Here is a 21,145-nt window from a genome sequence, read left to right as displayed (position 1 = left end):
CAACATCATATTTTTACACCGTTGTATCTGTCAAATGTAATTGAAGGTGACTGAAGTCCAAATGGAACCTATGGAATGGGCCTTGATGGATGACACCCAACTCAGCCAAAAATATGTGTCCACAGAGGCATAGAACAAACCACTGTATCTTAAAGATTTGCTTATAGGCATGGTGAGGTTGATGAGGGCAACTGAGGATCTAATCATTTCCATTAGAAATTGTCGAAGGCTGTGCTGAGGTAGTCCCTGATGGAGTGATCAATGCAGGCATTGCAGTGAAGAATTAGAAAACTGTGAAATGCAGAAATAGTGAGCATCTAATTATAAGGACATGAATGGATATTTAGAGTTCTAGACCAGAACGTCACTATCCTTTATAAACTAGTGACTGTCAAGGTCCCATACGATAAAAACTTCCATTATTCTAGGGAATTCAGCCAATAAACCATAGTAAAAGTGGAACATTGCTGCAGACAGAGCTGTATTCACATCCACCTGAACATTACAACCATTCCTAAAACTTCAAGAGGAAAATTTTAGTAGATATTGTCATATCAAATATTTGAAATTTCCAAACTATATGAGAGGAGAAGCCTTTAAAGTATAGAGATGCAGTAAAAGAAATCTAAACCATGAGGGCACAGGATGAGATGCAGGCCAGGCCCACCATCTTGTGTGCTTCTGAAGTTGTCTTGAGAATCTTCTCTGTGAGTCTATTGAGAATGAGCTTACTTCCTAATATTCTTATTCTGTTATGAAGGCAGCCATTTTGTTCACCTATCAGTGGTCCATGGAACATTAAATATTTTAAAAAAATAAATAGCAGGATAGTGACTTGATTTTTTACCATTTCTGCCTGAACTTCATTAAAATAAGATGAGAACAAAGTAACAATGAAAAACGCAGTCATAATAGTAGCAATAATCTAAAGTAAGGCGTACAAAGTGCCTTTTGGACATGGCATCAGTTGAGTTTGGTAGCAGGGCTTTTCCAGTTTAGTTCAACAAGTACTGAATAAGTACTTATTATGTCACACACAGTGCTAGGTACTGGAGAAAAAAAGACAAAAGTTAAGGCAGCCTCTGCCCTCAAGAAACTTAAAGTCCATTGGGGGATACAACATGTGCACCCAATATAAAAAAGTATTTGGGAGGACCACTAATGAGTGGGGAAATCAGGAGAGGGTACTTTGGTGGAGACTGAAGATAACTAGAGACTCCATGAGTTAGAGATGAAGAGGAAGTACAGGAGCTGAAAAGCATGTATAGGGAAAAAAGTAAGCAGGGTAGTTTGGATGGAATATAGTGTACATGCTAATGCATTTTAGGAAATCATTCTGGAAAGATTTGTTAGAACTAGATTGTGAAGGCCTTTAGATGCCAAATAGGGGAGTTAGTGTTTTGTCCTAGGCCATTGAATCTTCTTGGGTTGAGGAGTGACATGGTCAGATCTAAGCTTTAGAGATAATCATTTAGCAGCTGTGGATAGGAAAGAATAAAGAGGGGACATATTTGAATCAGGAAGAGTGATTAACCAATCAATCAACCAATTAATAGGCATGTAAGTGCCCACTGTGGGCAGGCACTTTGTTAAGCACTGGGAATGCAAAAAGAGGCCAAAGACAGTCCCTGCCCTCATGGAGCATATAAACTAATGAGTGAGAATCTCAGGCATGGGGGATAGCCAGAGAAAATGCCCAGAGCCAAGAGGTGGCATGTCTTGTTTGTGGAATAGCCAGGAGGCCAGGGCCACCAGATCAAAGTTATGTGTTTGGGAGTAAGGTGTACTTACGCAAATCCTCTGTTTGGCATTCCAAGCCCTTCTTTCTTTTGACAAATTTGATCATTTCAGTGCTTTTATCTTTTTATTCCCCTATTGCTCAGTTTCTGACTCTTTCACCTTTGTTGGTGTGGCCTGGAGGCTGGACCTTAAAGCTGTCTTAGCCTCCTCTCACAATGGGGAATTTTACTTTTCCTTGGTCTTGGTCCCTGCTCCAAGTGACTTCTGGAAAACAAAACTGGCCACATATGTATACAGGTCCCTGTATTTCAAGTCTAATGGAGTCTCACACATTCTGACTCTCTTTCAGAGTTTCCTTTATTCCTCAGGTCTCTGGCTGAGCATTATTACAACATAGCATGATGCTATAAAGCTGATCCAAGCAGAGTAAGCTTCTGGATTTTGGCTTTCCATGGTTTGGGGTATGTGGGGAGGGGGAAGCAGAATTGAGTGATATTGTGTCCAGTGAATGGACTTGTGTATCAGTAAGGCAAGATTCATGACCTCAAGGATAACCATGAACATGCCTGAATGGTTCAGAATTGCAAATTATGAAAAACTCTCCAGGTAGAAGGCAGAGGAAGTAGAACATTTATTTTGGCACTAGCGTACCAAATCCCAAGACCAACAATACCAATTCAATATAGTAGTAATTATATTCTAAAACCAGTAAGCTCACCTTAGTGTAGCAACGAGGAAATTATAACACAGTATTATAGCAAGGAACCAAGTCATCCTGTAACCTTCCCCATGCTAGGGCCTTCCTGTAAACAATCACTCATTAATCCTAATGCTCTGCTCAGAACTCTCTTCTGCAGCTCTGCTGACTCTCTTGATGTCTGCTACCTCAATGTCTTCTTGATGTCTGCTTTTCAATTCTGCTTCCCTTCAGTTCTGCTTCTTTTCAGTTCTGTCTCTCTTCAATTCTTGTTCTTTCACACTCTGGGCTCTCCTTATATACAGTCCTAGCCAGTGTCTGATTGGCTAGAACTCAGGTCTCTGATTGGCTGAATTCATGATTGACTAGAACTCAGTGCACATACCATTGGCTCTGGTCTTAGCAACTCCCCTTAGGGTCCTGAGGGCTTCCCACCCAAATCAGCTTAGTACCTAGTGACTAGAGGCTAAGCCTACTTACAAACAAAGATACAGTCAAACTTTCCCACCTAGCCCCACCTGAGGCCTATTGAATGGGTGGAAAAGATCTTTGACCACATTAATACTACAGCTTGTTCAGGAAGGCCTGCCAGAACATGGTGGGTAGTGGATGAGGGGTGCTGAGTGAGTGCATTAAGGATTAGAGATTCATTGGGTTATTACCTCAGTGAGTTTCTTTGTGTCTTAGATCATGGAGACCACTGAAATTGATTTTTCTCTTGTATATAATTCTTATTTAGGAGAGGTCCCAGAGGTCATGAGGATAGAAGAAAATGTGCAGACCTCCATAGGTCACATACCTAAATTATAATGACTCATATTTCTAGAATCCTTTAATGTTACTTACACAATCTCCTTTGAGCCTCACATCAGCCCTACAAAGGAGGTACAAAAAGCATTATTCTCCCCATCTTACAGGTGAGGAAATTGAAGCTTAGAGAGGTGACATGACTGGCCCATCATCACATACCTACTAAGTGTCAGAGATGGGCTTCAAGCAAGAGGCAGCTAGGCAGCATAATGAATAGAGTACTGGCTCTGGAGTCAAGAAGGCCTGAGTTTAAACCCAGCCCCAGATGCTTACAAGTTGTGTGATACTAGGTGAGTCACTTAACCACAGTTTGTCTCAGTTTCCTCATCTGTAAAACAGGCAGAATAATGGCGTCTACCTCCCAGGGTTATAGTGAGGGTCAAATAAGATAATAATTGCAAAGCTTTTAGCACAGTGCTAGGCACATAGTAAGAGTTTTCTTGTTGTTATTATTATTATTTTCTGACCCCCTGCCCAGGGCACTGCCTTCTTCTTTGAATTCCTGTTCTCTGTCTCTCTTCTCTTTCTGTTTCTTCTGCAGATATTAGTAAAGAGGATAGGTTGTTCCAGTCTTTGACTCTCTGGGGATGTCTGGTCTGAGCCACCAAAAGCTGTCCAATTACTTGTTGTAACGTCGGGTCCTGGGAGGGTGGACTGCTGTGCACTATGCTTTTCCTTTCTTGCTATCATCATGACTCATGTTCATTGATAGAGTTCAGAGGAGATGAGTCATATAGGGCCACATGAGAAGAACACAGATGTAGGATCCCTGTGCTCTTTGATACTGATGTATGAACATTAGTCAGGGAAGAGTAAATCTTACAACTACTTCAGGAAATAGTGCTCCCCTTGAGTTCCTAGAGAAGAGCTAATGAAATCTGCCTCCCTTCTCGCAACAGGGACGTGGGGACTAATACAGTGGTCACTGTATTAAATTTTTTTTCCTTAATTACTTTTGTCAGTGGTGAATTTTCATTAAATATATATTTTTGGAGTGGGGTTTGAAATAATTTTTAAATAAAAAATATCAATAAAACATTTTAAAATAAGTTAATTTCAAATGCCTCCCTTGCAGTTGTCCTGATAGCATTTTCCTTAGTTGTCCCTTGGGCTGGCTTCAGGGAACATAAGAAGCCCCTCCAAGAGGCCAGCACTTTTGCCTTGACTTTTGCAGTCAGACATCATTTACCAGAGTGTGTTTGAGCTGATCCACGCTGATGACAGGGACATGTTCCGTTGCCAGCTGCACTGGTCCCTGAATCCCCCATCATTCAGAGAAGCGGAGCAGGACTCTAGCTGTGAGTATCTGAGCTATCAGCCTACCTAGAAGTTACTTTGTGAATGTGGGGAAACATGAAACAATTCTGCTTTCTTTTTTTGTTTCATTTTATTTAATATTTTAGTTTCCAACATTGATTTCCACAAGATTTTCTCCCAATTTCTACCCTCCTCCCCCATTCCAAGATGGCATATATTCTGATTGTCTTATTCCCCAGTCAGCCCTCCCTTCTGTCACCATACTCCTGCCCCCATCCCCTTTCCCCTTACTTTCTTGTAGGGCAGAATAGGTTTCTATGCCCCATTTCCTATGTAGCTTGTTTCCCAACTGCGTGCAAAAAACTTTTTTTTGAATATCTGCTTTTAAAACTTTGAGTTCCAAATACTCTCCCCTCTTCCCTTCCGATCCATCCTCCCTAGGAAGGCAAGCAATTCAACATGGATCACACATGTATCATTATGTAAAACACTTCCACAATGCTCATGTTGTGAAAGGCTAACTATATTTCCTTCCATCCTATCCTGTCCCCCTTTATTCAATTTTCTCCCTTAACCCTGACCCTTTGCAAAAGTGTTTTCTTTTGATTACCTCCTCCCCCTATCTTCCCTCCCTTCTATCATACCCCCTTTTTTATCCCCTTCCCTTTACTTTCCTGTGGAGTAAGATACCCATTTGAGTGTGTATGTTATTCCTTCCTCTGGTTGAATCCAATGAGAATAAGATTCACTCATTCCCCCTCACCTGCCTCCTCTTCCCTTCCAACAGAACTGCTTTTTCTTGCCACTTTTATGTGAGATAATTCATCCCATTATATCTCTCCCTTTCTCCCTCTCTCAATATATTCTCACCCCTTAAATTTATTTCATGTTTTAGATATCATCCCTTCATATTCAACTCATCCTGTGCCCTCTGTCTATATTCCCTCCAACTCCCCTAATACTGAGAAAGGTCTCATGAATTACACACATCATCTTTCCATGGAGAAATGTAAACAAAGCAGTTCAACTTTAGTAAGTTCCTTATGAATTCTCTTTCTTGTTTACCTTTTCATGCTTCTCTTGATTGTTGTGTTTGAAAGTCAAATTTTCTATCCAGCTCTGGTCTTTTCACTGAGAAAGCTTGAAATTCCTCTATTTTATTGAAAATACATATTTTGCCTTGGAGCATGATACTCAGTTTTGCTGGGTAGGTGATTCTAGGTTTCAATCCTAGCTCCTTTGACCACCAGAATATCACATTCCAAGCCCTTTGATCCTTTAATGTAGAAGCTGCTAGATTTTGTGTTATCCTGATTATGTTTCCACAATATTCAAATTGTTTCTTTCTAGCTGCTTGCATTATTTTCTCCTTGACCTGGAAACTCTGGAATTTGGCTACAATATTCCTAGGAGTTTTCTTTTTGGGATATTTTTTCAAAAGGCGATGGATACATTCTTTCAATTTCTATTTTGCCCTGTGGCTCTAGAATATCAGGGCAGTTCTCCTTGATAATTTCTTGAAAGATGATGTCTAGCCTCTTTTTTTCATCATGGCTTTCAGGTAGTCCAATAATTTTAAAATTATCTCTCCTGGTTCTATTCTCCAGGTCAGTGGTTTTCCAATTCTATATTTCACATTGTCTTCCATTTTTTTCATTCCTTTGGTTCTGTTTTATAATTTCTCGATTTCTCATAAAGTCACTAGCTTCCACTTGCTCCAACCTAATTTTTAAGGTGGTATTATCATCAGTGGTCTTTTGGACCTCCTTTTCCATTTGGCTAATTCTGCCTTTCAAAGCATTCTTCTCCTCATTGGCTTTTGGGAGCTCCTTTGCCATTTGGGTTAGTCTGTTCTTTAAGGTGTTATGTTCTTCAGTACTTTTGGGTCTCCTTTGGCAAGTTGTTGACTTGTTCTTCATGGTTTTCTTGCATCACTCTCATTTCTCATCCCAATTTTTCCTCTACTTCTTTTATTTGCTTTTCCAAATCCTTTTTGAGCTATTCTATGGCCTGAGACCAATTCATATTTTTCTTGGAGGCTTTTGATGTAGGTTCTTTGACTTCATTAACTTCTTCTGGCTGTATGTTTTGATCTTCTTTGTCACCAAAAAAAGGAATCCAGAGTTTGAGTTTGAGTCTGAGTTTGTTTTCGTTGCCTGTTCATGTTCCCAGCCAAATACTTGACCCTTGATCTTTTTGTCAGTGTACGACTGCTTGTACAGTAGAGAGTATTTTGTCCAAAGCTTTAGGGTCCAAGCACTGTTGTTTTCAGAGCTAACTCTACTCCACCACCACCGCAGGCTCTGTCACAGTAGTGGTCCTTCTCCCCCAAGAACTACCAAGCAGGACTGCAATGCAGATCCAAGCAGAGCACAGCAAGAGAACCTGCCTTTGTGCCCTCAAAGCACTCCTTGCACTCCTGCTCTGATAAGCTGCTAGATTCCTCCCATTATGTGAGCCAGGGACTCAAGCAGCTGACACCGGAGCTCTAGAAGCAGCCTCAGGGGTTTCTTGCTGCTGCCACGGCCATCACCACACCACCTCCACCACCCCTAAGGCTGGTGATTGGATGCCTCTGAACTCAATTCCACAGTTTCCCACTAACTTGCTCTTTGGTGTTTGTGAGTTGAGAAGTTGGGTAACTGCCACAGCTCAATGATTCATCGCTCTAAGGCTTGTTTCAGCTGGCTAAATCCCGGTCTGGTCTGTCCTGGTGTAAAGGCAATCAGTAAATGAGAAGATCTTTCCTGCCCATTTGAATAGGCTTAAGGTGGGGCTCTCAGGGTCCTAGGGGGAGTGGCTAAGACCAAAGCCAATGGTAGGCACCTGAGTTCTGGTTGCTCAAATGATGTTGTTGATGATGGGATGACATCTGATGACTATATAAAAGGAGAGAACACAGCTTGGAGATGGAGACATAGTGGAGGCAGGAGGAGGAGAAGTGGCAGTGGCTGCAGCAGTGGAAGCAGGGGTGGCAGCAGTAGGCGCTACTGAAACAGGACTGACCCTCGTGCAGACCAGAGAGTGCTGAGCAAGTGCTTCAGGCCACTGGGTAATCTTCTTAATGGAGAGCCCTAGTATTGGGGGGAATCACCAGTATGGCTTGGTTTGTTGCTATAATATTTTTCTGCAATCTCCTGGTCACTATTGTGAGATGGGCATATTGGTTTTGGAAGGTTCTTGCCAGGATATCGAACTGGGGACACTGGTCCATGGGTCTGCTACTGTGGATTTTGAACAAATGCTTTAACTCATCTGCCTTCTACTTAGAGAATTCCTTATAACCTGCAATTCTGGACCATTCGAGCATATTCATGATTTTCTTTGAAATCATGAATTCTGACTTAATGATATACCTGGCGTGGCCCACGCTGGGCTGCTCTCCACTCCCAGCATGGTGCAATAGACCCTTCCTGGAGACCATCCAGGCTCTCCTGGGCTGGAGATCTATTTTCCTCTGGTATTTCATGGGTTCTGCCGCTCTAGAATTTGTTCAGATCCATTTTTTACAGGTGTTTGGAGAGATTTGGGGGAGAGCTTAAGAAAATCCCTGTTTTCCAGCTGCCATCCTGTCTCTGCCCACCTATTCCTGCTTTCTTATGGTGAAAATATAAATCAGCCAACTGGATTAATTTGGACCACACAGCTTCCTAGCCAGTGGATTCTTAACCCCTGCCCAATGTAGTCTGAAATACTTGAATGGGTGAACCCAAAAGCCTAACTGTTCCTGGATTGACATTAGCTTAGAAGGAGGTCCTGGAGTGCCCCAGGGACTGATTCTTGGTCCTTATTGTATTGCAGTTTTTTTCATCAATGACTTGGCTAAAGGCACAGACAGGATGCTTTTTCTTATTTGCAGGTTATATGAAGTGAGGAAATACAGTTAATGTATCTGATTATAGAGTTTGTAGCCAAGAGTGATAGGCTAGAACACTATAAACAGCCAAATTCAATTTAATGAGTTTGTAAAGTCTCCTGGGTTCAAAACATCAATCTCATGAGTACAAGGTGTGGATCGTGGGCCGAATTGCATTTGTTTCTGAAAAAAAAAGATCCTGGGCTTTTATGGATTACAAATTCAGTATGAGTCAACTCTGTGTTATAGGAGCCCCAAAAGCTCATCCTGGGAGCCTTTCATTGCATTAAAAATACTACTAGTTGTTCATATGTATAAAGCATTTTAAGGCTTGCAAAAGGAAGAATCAGATGATAATTTCCTTTATTCCATCTGTTTTTATCACATCTGGAATGTTGTTTCATTCCAGTTGCCACATTATAGAAAGGACATTGGTAAGCTGAAGAATGTCCAGAGAAGGGAGACCAGGATGGGAAAAGGACTTTAAGCTCATGCTGAATGAGAGTTGGTTGAAGGACCTGGATAGGCCTCTTCTGGAGAAGAGATTTGGAAGACATAAAAGCTGGCTTCACGTGTTCAAAGGCCTGTCACCTGAAAGGAGGGATTAAATAAGCTCTCCACGGCCCCAGAGAGTAGGACTTGAAGTGGTGGGTAGCAGTTGTAGAGAGGTTGATGTAGGTTTCATGTCATGAGAACCTCCCTACATTGAAAGCCTGGGGAGTTGGTAGGTTCCCTCTCACTGGAGATCCCCAAGGCCAGGCTCTGCAGGCACTTTTCAGGTATCTTGAAAAGGAGATCCTTATTCCAGGATAAGCTGGACTAGTTAGCTTTGGAGGCCCCTTTTGACTCTGGGATTCCCTTTGTATGGAGCTATGATTTCATTAATGTGGACACTTCCTTCACTGAGGTATGCTTTCTCTAATCCCGTGGAAGTCTTCTTCATGTCCTTACACAAGTACTCCCCAGTGGATCTACACGACACACTGGTTGTAGTCCTCTGGTACTTTTATGCTATCAGGACAATACCTTCTATGATCTCTCATTCTCACGATTTGACTCGATCACCTCTTTTACCTAGCACACATGTCCTTGAGAATTCCTTGTACATTACGTCTCACAAATGTCACCCTGCTTCCTGTTTTCTGGCCCTATTAGCTCTATTTCGATTGCCATTTGGCTTGCTTGTAATTTTGATTCTCTTGATATTATGGTATTTTGCCATTTTCAGACATGGAAGGAAGGAACAGAGGGGGGGAAAATGCATTTATTAAGCACCTACTCTGTACCAGGCACTGTACTAAATGCTCTACAAATCTTTTCTCATTTGATCCTCACAACAGCCCTGAAAGGGAGGGATGTGCTAGTGTTATCATGTTATAGATGAGGAAATAGAGACAGACAGAGGTTAAGTGACCTGTCCAGGGTTACACAGCTAAGTGTCTGAGACTAGATTTAGACTGAAGTTTTCTTAACTCCAGATTCAGTGTGCTATCCATGGTACCACCTAACTGTCACTATACGGTGTCCCTAAAGTCTGGACACATAGGCAAAAATGCATATTTTGTAATATTTGGAATATGAACAGACCTTAGCCCCCTTGACTTCTTTTTCTGGAGTATGCTAAAGGAGAAGGTGTGCTCAATGAAAATCATAGATGCAACACACTTGATTGAATGTATAAAAAATGAATGTGCTAAAATTGATGTCAATGTGGAGCTATTGCATCAAGTTCATGTGAATATTGCAAAGTGCATCAACCGTTGCATCACAAATGATGGCAATGATATTGAAGATGTTATTTGTTAATATTCCAATTAAATAAAATGTTGTTGAAAATTTCATTCATTTCATTTCTGGAAAATATGCATTTTTGCCTATGTGTCCAGACTTTAGGAACACCCTGGTAGAGTATCTCTGGGACAATAGAGTTAGGTTAGAGATGGAGTTCTGCCACTATGAGCAGTGAGGATCATTGGCAGAATTGATGTCCTTCCCACATGTGATCCCACATATCCTCATCCCGATGTTCGGTTCTGATCCCAAGTTCTTTACCACCTCTGTAAGATACTCTTCAGTGTGGGGTTATTTAGTAAGTTACCCACCCAGTTGTATGGACAATCTTGAAAGTCAGCGTTTTTCATCCACTTGTTTGTTCAGGGTGGACGGCCAAACTGATCTGTTTTGCATTAATGTGACTTCATTAGGGAGGCTTGATGTGTTTCAGTTGCACTTTCCTCTGAAAAACAATGAACCCTGTCACCAACAGAAAACCCTCCTCTTATCTGAGATTTTCTCAGACTCCTTCCCAGACATGCTGCATAGACACTTTGGGTAAATGTCTCCCCTTAATTCACCTCATTGGAGGTGAGTACTCAGCAGACTTGTGAACAAAGTTACCTCCAACTGTCATAGAGCTCTACATGATTGCAACACATGCATGTGAGATGATTTGTCTGAGGAGATTCCCCAAGGTGGTTTTCTTCTTTCAAACCAATTGCATTATCTTAAAAATACATTTTACTTAAAAAGCAGGATGTACTTTCTCTCCCTCCATCCTTCTCCCCCCCACCCCAAAAGAAAAGAGAAACCAAAGCATTGTAACAGAGCCAATTGCTCTATAACAAGAACCTGAACCCAGCTCAGTCTTGGATTCTCTCTGCCTCCCAGTAAGTGGAGTAACTGCAAAGTTCTGAATGCCTTTGTTTGGCTACTTCTGCTTTCCTTCTTTATCTTTGTGGAGAGAATGACTTGTAGGCAGACATGGAAGGAGATGGACCTTCCTTTAGGCCTGCTCATTTGGGAATCATGGCTTGAATGTTCTGCTGTTAGTTACTTATACTTGAGTCATTTTCATCTGACATACACAAATAGTATATTTACTTGCAATTCTGAGTAATGCTAGAAACCTGACAAGATTTATGAGTCCTGAGATATAGTCATGGTTATAAAAATCTATCCAGTACATATTTTTGAACATGATTTAACTTTTTTCTAATGAAAGTACACAACATGAGCAATAGACTTTTTCATCCCTCTTTTCTCCCCAGGGTGGGTGTTAAGACTGAGATCTTGCATGTCTAGATTTAACTGTCTTAACTGTCTCTCCTGGCATCAAGTGAGGTGTGGAGCTGGGAGATTCATGTGGAACTGTAGTGTTCTCCAGAGTCATGGGATGTTCTCCAGGGTCATGGAAGACATCCTTTATCATATCCAAAAAACAAAAGGATTGTCTAGTAAAGATTCTGTGTCCATGTGCTTCTATTAGAGAGAGCTTTAAACTCTAGAGCAAAACCTCTTCAGTCTGCATGCTATGAATATTTTTGAAAAATAGACATTTATGAGGCATGTATGTATCTCAGTTTGGCCAAATGAACACCAGTGTGCCACTCCTTTACTCTGCACTAGATGACTCATTGATGTATAAGCCCAAGTTCATCTGTGTGGTTCTCTTCTATACATGCCAAGGAACCCATTGGCATACCACTGTCTGCTGCATATCAAAGTGCCAATAAACTCAGACTTTTCGGGTCACAGGTCCAACCACACAGGTTATGGGGATTCTCTACTAGTCAGATTTAGTATGTCCAGCAAAGTACAGTCAATCAGTCAACAACCATTTAAAATTTTTTTTCTAATTCCACATAAAAACAAATTTTACATTTGAAAAAATTGAGTTCCAAATCCTCTCCCTGCTTACCCTTCCCCCTCTTAGAGAAGGCAATCAATTTGATATAGGTTATTCATATGGAGTCATGCAAAACATATTTCCATATTCCTCATGTTGTGAAAGAAAACAAAGAGCAAAAAAACCAAACCAAAACAAAAAACAAACTAAGGAAAAATAAAGCTAAAAAACAGTCTACTTCAATCTGCTTTCAGACTCCATTGGTTCTTTTTCTGGAGGTGGATAGCATTTTTCATCATGAGTCCTTTGGGATTCTCTTAGATCATTGTATTGCTGAGAATAGCTAAGTCATTCATGGTCAAAAAGCATATTTTAAGGACCTAATATGTTCTTGGCACTGTGCTAAGTGTTGGTTAAAAAAAGGTGACAAAAATGCTCTTCATCCCCAGAGAAAGAACTGATGGTGTCTGAATTACAGAATGAAGCCGACTTTCACTTTATTTATTTTTCTTGAGTTTTTTTGGTCTATGTTTTCTTTTACAACATGACTACTATAGAAACATTTTGTATGACTTCACATGCATGACCTATATTGGATTGCTAGCCTTCTTAAGGAGAAGGGATGAGGAGGGAGGAAGGGAAAGAATTTGGAACTCAAAGTTTAAAAATAAATGTTAAAAATGTTTTCCATGTAAATGGGGATAATACTAAATGATTGTTTTAAAAGGCTTTAAAAAGGCTGTCAAGGAGCTCACAATCTGAGGCAGAGACAATCTGCAAACACCTTTATATAAACAGAGTATGTGCGGGGTAAGTTGGAGATACTCTTAGAAAGAAGGCATTAACATCATAGGGGTCTGGGAAAGACTGGCAGAGATGACAAGAGAGTTGCAGGTATGGTTTTGTTTGAGTGCCAACCAAAGAGCCCATCTCACTGCAATGGAAGAAGACTCTGTGTGTGGGAGGGGTAAGAAAAGTGGAAGGGTAGGAAGGGGCAGGCGCTAGAGGGCTTTATAAGTAAACAGGTTTTCATATTTGATCCTGGAAGCAATATGAAGCAGCAGGAGTGGATTGAATGAGGGAGCATGAGCAGATCTGGACTTTAGGAAGGTTGATTTGACAGGTGAGTAGAGGATAGACTGTAGAGGGGAAAGATTTGAGGCTGGAGGACCAACCAGACAGCTATTGCAATAGTTCAGGCCTGCATTCAAGAGGGCCTGAACCAGGGTGGAGGCAGTGGCATAGGATGTAAGGAGGCATATATGGTGATAACAGTGATAGGAAAATTAGGAAAAGGGGAGGAATTGTGATAGGGAGGGAATGAGTTCCTTTTTATTCATCTTAAGTTTAGGGTATCAGGTAGGCAGTTGGATGGGGGAGCTAGGTGATGCAGTAGAGTACCAGTCTTAGAGTCAAGAAGACTTGCATTCAAATGTGGCCTCAGACGCTTACTAGCTCTGTGATCCTGGGCAAAGTCACTTTACCTTGTCTGCCTCAGTTTCCTCATCTGTAAAATGAACTGGAAAAGGAAATGGCAAACCGCTCCAGTATCTGCCAAGAAAAACCCAAATGGGGTCAGATAATGACTGAAACTACTGAACAACAGTAAATGGGAGTTGGAGATTCTAGAGTGGAAGTCAGGGGGATAGGACTGGACAAATAGATCTGAGAATCACTTGTATATTGATGATAATGGAGTTCATGAGTGCTGATGAGTTCCTCAAGTAAAATGTTATAGAAAGAGAAAAGGAGCCAGGACAGAGCCTTGGGGAACAGCTGATATTATGGCATGACTTGAAGAAGACTAAGAAGGAACAGTCGGGCAGGTGGGGAACCAGGAGATAGCAGTGACCCTGCTCCAGATCACAAAACTAGAGAGAAGAGAGTAACAAAAAGATGGAGATTGACAGTGTCAAGGACTACAAAGAGGTCAAGAAGGATGAGGACTGACAAGGTACCATTAGATTGGACAACGAAGAGACAACTGGTAGCTTTGAAGAGAGCAGTTTCAGTTGAATGATGAGGTCAAAAACCAGTATGCGGAGAAGGGAAGGTTCAAAAGGGTTAAAAGTCAAGTCAACCTGTCTGTGAGTCGTTGTCCTAACAGCTGCCTCACTAGTCTTCATTTCACCTTCTAGCTCGGCCTGTGAATAAGAGCCCTCTGAACAGTGGCACCACCATGTATGAGTCTCAGCACCTATCCCCAGAGAATCCCTCCTTACTGGAGAGAAGATTCGTGTGCCGATTCTGCTATCTACTGGACAGTTTTTCAGGGTTCATGGTAATCTCCCTTTCAGTCATTGACCCTTAAAGATCCACATAGACCTGTGGCCCTGTAGTGTCTCTGCATGGTCTAGCCTGGGGCACCATCTTCTCCCATCTCATGGGCAGTGGCTGGGGGAAAGGGAGGTCTTTTAGCCATGTCCCATTTCTCTATTCCATACTGAACCATGGTAGCTTATCAGGGATTGGATAATCTCATAATATATTCATTTTAAAGAAACCAAGGACATATGTGATCATTGATCTCAAATCAAATTTTGAGAAGGAGCTCCTGGTTAGCTCCAGATACAATGATTGTCTACTCTCATAAGTGACATTCATTGCCTGAAAAAATGTAAGCTCCTTAATAGCAGGGCCTGTGTTACTTTTAGAAGTGAATCAATGGTTAATAATAGTCAATAAACATTGATTAAACACTGTTGTGTGCCAGGCATTGTGTTAAGCACTAGGAATACAGATAAGAAAAAGACAGTTCCTGCCTTCAAGGAGCTTATAACCTAATGGACGAAGAAAGATACACAAAAGGAAGCTGAAAAGGTGGGTGGGTAGATGAGCTGGAGGGTACCCAGTGTGGGGCCATGATGTTTGTGGAGCCAAAACCAATCAGAGCAGCTGATGAAGAGGTTAGCTGGAAAGGTCTATGTCCTCTATAAAGAAAGATTTTGGAAGGAGTTTAACGCACTATCTTTTAATCCTCCATTCAGAGAGGAGAGGCAGCTAAGAAGGCACTGAGCATCAAAGCTGGATCAAACTCCAAGAAGATAAGATTTCAGTCAAATTTTCAGTGACAAGAACATCTACATATCTATATCTATATATCTCAATATAATTGATTTTGTTAAATACTTCTCAATTAGATTTAAAACATTTTAGCATTCATTTAAATTTTTTTGAGTTCCAAATTGTCTCCATCCCCTCCCCTTTAAGAAGACAAACCATACAATGTTGATTATAGATGCAAAACATATTTCCATATTAGCTATATTGCAAAAGAAAACACAACAAGGAAACAACAGAATGAATGTATACTTCAATATCCACCGAGTTCAACAGCTCTCTCTCTTTGGAGGGGGACAGTATTTTTCCTGTTGGATTCTTTGGAATTTCCTTGGATCAAAGTTCTGATTAGAGTAGCTAAGTCTTCCACAGTTGATCATCATTACAATATTGCTCTTACTGACTTACAAGAGCATCACAACCAAATCTTGGCATCCCCAGTAATTAACGCTGTCTATGGCATGTAGTATGCGCTTAATAAATGCTTGGTGATTGATTGTTTCTTGAGCTAGACTGCATGCCCACTCATATGTGGAGCATGGGCCCATTTATCTCATCATCATGCCAATGGGGCAGCTAGGTGGAACAGTAGCTAGAGTGCTGGGTATGGAGTCAGGAAGTCTCATCTTCCTGAGTTCAAATTGGCCCTCAGACATTGATTAACTGTCTGATCTTGGGCAATTTACTTTACCCTGTTGGCCTTAGTTTCCTCATCTGAGATGGAGAAGGAAATGGCAATCTACTCTAGTATCTTTGCCAAGAAAACTCCCAAGTGGGGTCATGGAGAGTAGGACGTGACTAAAAAAATGATTGAACACATAGATTCTCTGCTTCTCTGGAAAGCTGTAGGACTGGACAAGTTGATTAATTAAATGGATCTTGACATTTACTTGCAGAGATTCCTAGGAATATGAAGCTGATACAGTTTTATTCTAGCTGGATGGAGTTCAGGATTTCCCAGCTGTTTGAAAAAATCTTTGAGCCTCTGGATAAGTTTGACTTACTCCAAAATGGTAGCCAGGAGACGGAGGAGTTAATGCCTAATGACCTAAGCATTCCCTTTGTTTCATGAAAGATCTTAGGAACTGGAGAGAATGATTAAAATTGCCTGAGCCTTATTCATTTTCACTAAGCATAGGTGAATCCTGCTTACAATTCTATCCAACAAGTGCCAGACACTGTGCTAGCAGCCAAGAATACTATTAAAGAGTGAGAAAGTCCCTGCCCTCAGGGAATTTACCTTCTACTGCTATGTACTGAATATGCCTAGTGCATCTACTGTATCTCCAGATAGTCCAGAGAACAGGATAGGACTAGAGGGAGCTTCATCTTTCCCCTTGCCCCACATAGCCACAAAGCTTCTGGGGTAAAAGAATGAAGTCTTATGTGATGGGCAACAGACCTCTAAAGGTCAGTGATTCATTTGTCCCTTCAAAAAATCTCTTTCTGGCTCTGCTGTTTATTATCCTCTTCCCAGGCTTTGAATTTCCATGGTGGCCTGAAATTCCTCCATGGACAGAATAAAAAAGCTGAAGATGGATCCCTCATGCCACCTCAGCTGGTCCTGTTTGCTATAGCAACACCCTGCCAGCCTCTCTCAATCTTGGAACTCCGGGTGAAGATCTATATTTTTCAGACCAAGCACAAGCTGGACTTCACACCAATAGCTTGTGACACTAGGTATGGCGGGTGCCAATGTTGTGACTGAAAGTCAGAGCTTCAGGTAATGAGGTGTCTTCCTGGGGACCATCACAGTTGTCCTGAGCTGAGTTAGGGCAAAGCTAAGCTGCAAGCTGACTGAACATATATGTGATGAGAAAGTGAGCAGTGGAAGGAGAGTCTCTGATTTGAAAGGATGAACTTGTCACTGCCTATTTACTTCCTACCAATGATGACAACTGAATCAAAGTTATGAACCACCTGCAGTCAGACCTAAATCAGACAGGGTGGTGGGGGGAAGTCTTAACATGAATTAACTAAAAATAAGTCTGTTGATCAAATGGCCAATTCATGACATCTACTCAGTGAAATTTTGAAGTATTTCACCTACTTACAAATCTCAATGTGTCATGTCAACTTTCAAAACTTTGATACTGCAATTCCCGATAAAGCAGATCCCAGAACAATGAGTGGAAATTGAAGAGTCCAGTTTAGACTTGGCATAAGGATAGCATTTCCCAACAGCTGAGTTATCCCAATGTGGGATGTAGGCTGCCTCAGATGGGCATGGGAAGATTTTATCAGAGGTCTTTGAGCAAAGGCCAGATAATCCCTTGCCAGGTGTGTCAAAATGGGAATGGTTTTTCTTTTTTGCCCTTTGGTGTTTGAAGTCCCTTCATACTCTGAAATTCTCTGATTCTTTGATTTGGTGGTTCTGAGATCTTGGTGATTTAGATGTTCCCTTTAAAGATACAGATTGTACCTGCACATCCTACACTGCTCTTGGCCATGTCCTCCCAGGAGAACACTGCATACTCAATGTTGTGGTGACCTTCCTTGGGTTCTCTTGACATTTCATTAATAACAACAGAGGATGTGGGCTTCATAGTACTAGAGAAAACATCAGATTGGCGTATGGTGGGAATACCACTGATGAGCTAAAGAAAGTTGCCTTGTTACCCCAAGTCTTTCAGAAAGTATCTAAGGTTAGTTAAGCCTAGGAATATGACTTGGTTGTTCAATTTCTCACTTTCTCACTTATCAGGTAAATATATTTGAAGGCATCTCCCTTCATTTCCACTGCCATCCTCTGGTGAAAGGCCCCCATGTGATGGCTTCAGCTCTTGTGTCCTCCTGACTCTTGAATATGTTATAGGATGATAGTTGGTAGTAGTGGCAAGTCTTTGCTTTTGCAGCAGACAAGGACACTTAAGCAGATGGGTATTTTGGTGAAAGGTGGTCATATTTGGCCAGGGTTTATTCATTTGGGGTTACAAGACATGTTGAGATTAAAACTGACATCCTTTTCTTCCTTTCAGAGGGCAGGCGATTCTGGGTTACACAGAAACTGAGTTCTTCATGAAAGGCTCTGGATACCAGTTTATCCATGTAGCAGATATGATGTATTGCGCTGAAAAGCATGCAAGAAGTAAGTTCTCTGGCCATCTGTACATTCCTCCCAGTTATATAACAACTTCTTTTCATCCCCTCCATTGTGGGATCAATACAGACAATGAGGTAGAGTGAATTTACAAAAGGGAGGGAGTTCAGCCAACAAGCGCCAAGACTGTACAACAAGATTTAAGACTGCAGTTGGGCTCAGTCAGTGGGTAAAGTTAGATTAGGGAGGTCAGAAAAACTCAGAATTACAATTGGAGAAATTAGTCAATAAGCATTTATTTAGTGCCTATTATATGTTAGGAACTGTGTGTGTTTGGGGATAAAAAAGAAGGCCAGAATCACAGTCCTTGTCCTGAAGAAAATCACATTATAATGGGGGAAACAACATGTAATCAACCATGTACAGTGTAAATACAAGGCAATCTCAGAGAAATCCACTAGTGGGGGTGGAAGAGGCAGTAGGAAGGGCCTCCTTCCAAAGCTGGGATTTGAGCCAGAGAATCTAGGAGAAAGAGATGAGCATAGGAAGCATGGGAGATAGTGAGTGAAAAGGCGCAAAGTGAGATCAGATAAGCTAGATCATCAGGGTTCAAACCAGAAAGTAAAGAGGAGGCAGGAGATAAGCCAAGCAATGAGAAAAAAGGAAGTATAGTCTGATGCAGCACTCAAAGGACCCTTCCAACTCTCAGGCTAAAGAAGAGGCTCTTAATCTGAGATATGTGAACTTTAAGATATGGGTATGATAACTATATTTCAATATAATTGGTTTTCTTTGTATTTTATTTTATGTGTTAAAATATTATTATGAGTAAGGGTCCGTAGGCTTCACTAGACCAGCAAAAGTATCTCTGACCAAAAATATTCAGAACCTCTGGTCTAATTCATTGTTATTTAAACAGAGTTCATCCCAGAACCATGGAGAGCTCCACACATTCGCTGTTGGTCTTGGGGGGGTCCTTTCATTGATTCAGTGGCCCTTTATCCCTGACAGTACAAGGCTACTCAGTCAGCCAGGTTTGCCTGGGTATTAAACAGGGATCAAGAGATCAAGTCCAAGTCCATGAGGCGGTGAGTCATTTTAATCTACCTAGGAATCTTCTGAAGGCAAAACTGTATGCTTGGTCTGACTTAGGGCTTGTCACTGGGTTATCCAAAGAGTGGCTACAGGACAGGGGCTCAGGCCTTTCTACAGAGACATTGTTCTTTTCTTCACAGGCGTTTTAATGTTCATGGGCCCTGGCATGCCCTAAGGTATGGGACCAGGCCTTTTAAAAACTCACTTTCTACCTTGGCAGTTTAACTTCCTAGGCAATGAAACAAGAAATCAATATGCATTTCTTGAATACCTCCTATATGCCAGGCATTTTGCCAAGCCATAGGGATGGAAAGGCAAAAATGAGATTCTCAGTGCCCTCAAGGATCTGACATTCCATCAAGGAGACAACCAACAACTCAAACAAACTGTAACAAAATGTTCCTAGATACCAAAGAGATATTAAGAGCCATAATTACCTGGGCAGGGGTGGGGTGAGAGGGCAAAAGAGTAACAGAAGAGCCTATGTGAACCTGAATCAAGAGATATAACATTTGGATGCCAGGGGGGCTTTGATTCTGCCCTCCCAGCACATCTGCTGCATTAGCAAACTAGAAGCCAAGTAGTCCTCAAAACTTTCCATCTCCCAAACTCCCTGGGCATGAGGAGGTTGGGGAAGAAGGAGCTTGGGGTTGTGGGAAGATCAGTGAACTGGGTGGGAATCAAAATACCTGGATTCTAGCCCCACCTAGGCTATTCATGACCCTTGTGATCTTGGAGAAAGGGCTTCTCTTTTCTAGGCTGAAGCATTTTCTCGTCTGTAAAGTCTGAGGTGGTTGGACTGAAAGATTTCCAAGATCCCTCTTAGTGATACTATTGTGTGCTTTTTAAATCATTTGGCTACACTCATATGCAAAATTACAGTGTGGTGCTATGGACAGTGGGGAATCAGAAGCCCTGGATTCAAATCCCACTTCTTCTACTTACTAGGTTTATGACTATAGGCAAGTCACTTGACCTAGCTGGACTTCAATTTGCTCATCTGTAAACATGGGCATCATACTGAACTATCTACTATCCTAAGGCAGTGTAAATCCTAGAACCCTTGCATTTTAGTACTGAGAAAGTCCTACATGCACAAAATGACTTGACCAAGGGAGAAGACATGTCAATGATATATATATATATATATATATATATATATATATATATATATATATGCATACTGTGTACAGAGAGATCTCCATATAGAATATATATTGTGTATTTATTGAAACATACATCTCCATACTTAGCTGTATAGGTAAAGATATCCAGTTTGGCCAGCCTCTCTCCTGAGATCCAACTCCTGTTGGACTAGATTTCTCACAGTCATCTCAGACTCAACACAACTAAAACAGAACTCCTCATCTTTTCTTGCAAACCTTCCTTTCTTCCAGGTTTCCTTGTGGCTGTCTCGAGTAGCACTATTCTCCTTCCTGCTCACTCAAGATCTACCTCTTCAAGGACTTTCAAATAAATGCCTTTGTGCTCACTTCCACAGCCACCTTCTGACCACCTCTGACCTAGAGTATTATAATTGCCCAATCGATCTTGCTGTTGTTTCTCTGCTACAGTCCATCTTCCTTCAAGTTGCCAAGGTGGTTTTTCTAAAGCACAACTCTGACCATGCCAGCCTGTCCCATTCAATCAACTCTAATGGTTCCCCGTGACCTCTAGGATCAGACACTCCTCTGTCCCCCATGTAAAGCTCTCCACAACCTACCACCCCCTTTCCTGGCTTTCCAGTTTTCTTACACTTTACTCCCTTCATATACTCTCCAGATCAGCCAGACTGGCCTATTTGCTCTTCCTCACCTGTGAAGAATCAACTCATCTCATGCCTTTAGACTGGCTCTTTCCCATGCTGGAGATGCTCTTTCTCCTTACCTCTATGGAGAAGAATCCTGGTTTCTTTCTAGACTCAGTTCAAGCACTACCTTTGATAGGAGCTTTTCCCAGTCCCTC

General features: G+C 41.5%; 1 protein-coding gene across 7 annotated transcripts in view; it reads left to right on the top strand.

Annotated features, from left to right (window-relative positions):
* LOC118858095 (aryl hydrocarbon receptor-like) overlaps nucleotides 1-21,145 on the top strand; it is a 101,097-nt gene that overhangs the window by 69,594 nt on the left and 10,358 nt on the right. For 5 of the 7 annotated variants that reach the window (XM_036768544.1, XM_036768541.1, XM_036768542.1 and 2 more), the window contains 4 exons: nucleotides 4,422-4,545; nucleotides 14,124-14,266; nucleotides 16,523-16,725; nucleotides 18,024-18,133. In XM_036768544.1, the coding sequence (XP_036624439.1) occupies nucleotides 4,422-4,545; nucleotides 14,124-14,266; nucleotides 16,523-16,725; nucleotides 18,024-18,133 (580 nt within the window). Of the gene's footprint in view, nucleotides 1-1,895; nucleotides 2,167-4,421; nucleotides 4,546-14,123; nucleotides 14,267-16,522; nucleotides 16,726-18,023; nucleotides 18,134-21,145 lie in introns of those variants that run through there. The other 2 variants (XM_036768546.1, XM_036768547.1) reach the window with 2 other exon arrangements.

The sequence above is a fragment of the Trichosurus vulpecula genome, chromosome 7, assembly GCF_011100635.1.
Source record: "Trichosurus vulpecula isolate mTriVul1 chromosome 7, mTriVul1.pri, whole genome shotgun sequence".
NCBI lineage: Eukaryota > Metazoa > Chordata > Mammalia > Diprotodontia > Phalangeridae > Trichosurus > Trichosurus vulpecula.
The sequence above is the reverse complement of the archived record's forward strand: the minus strand, read 5'-3'. Positions and strand labels throughout refer to the sequence as shown.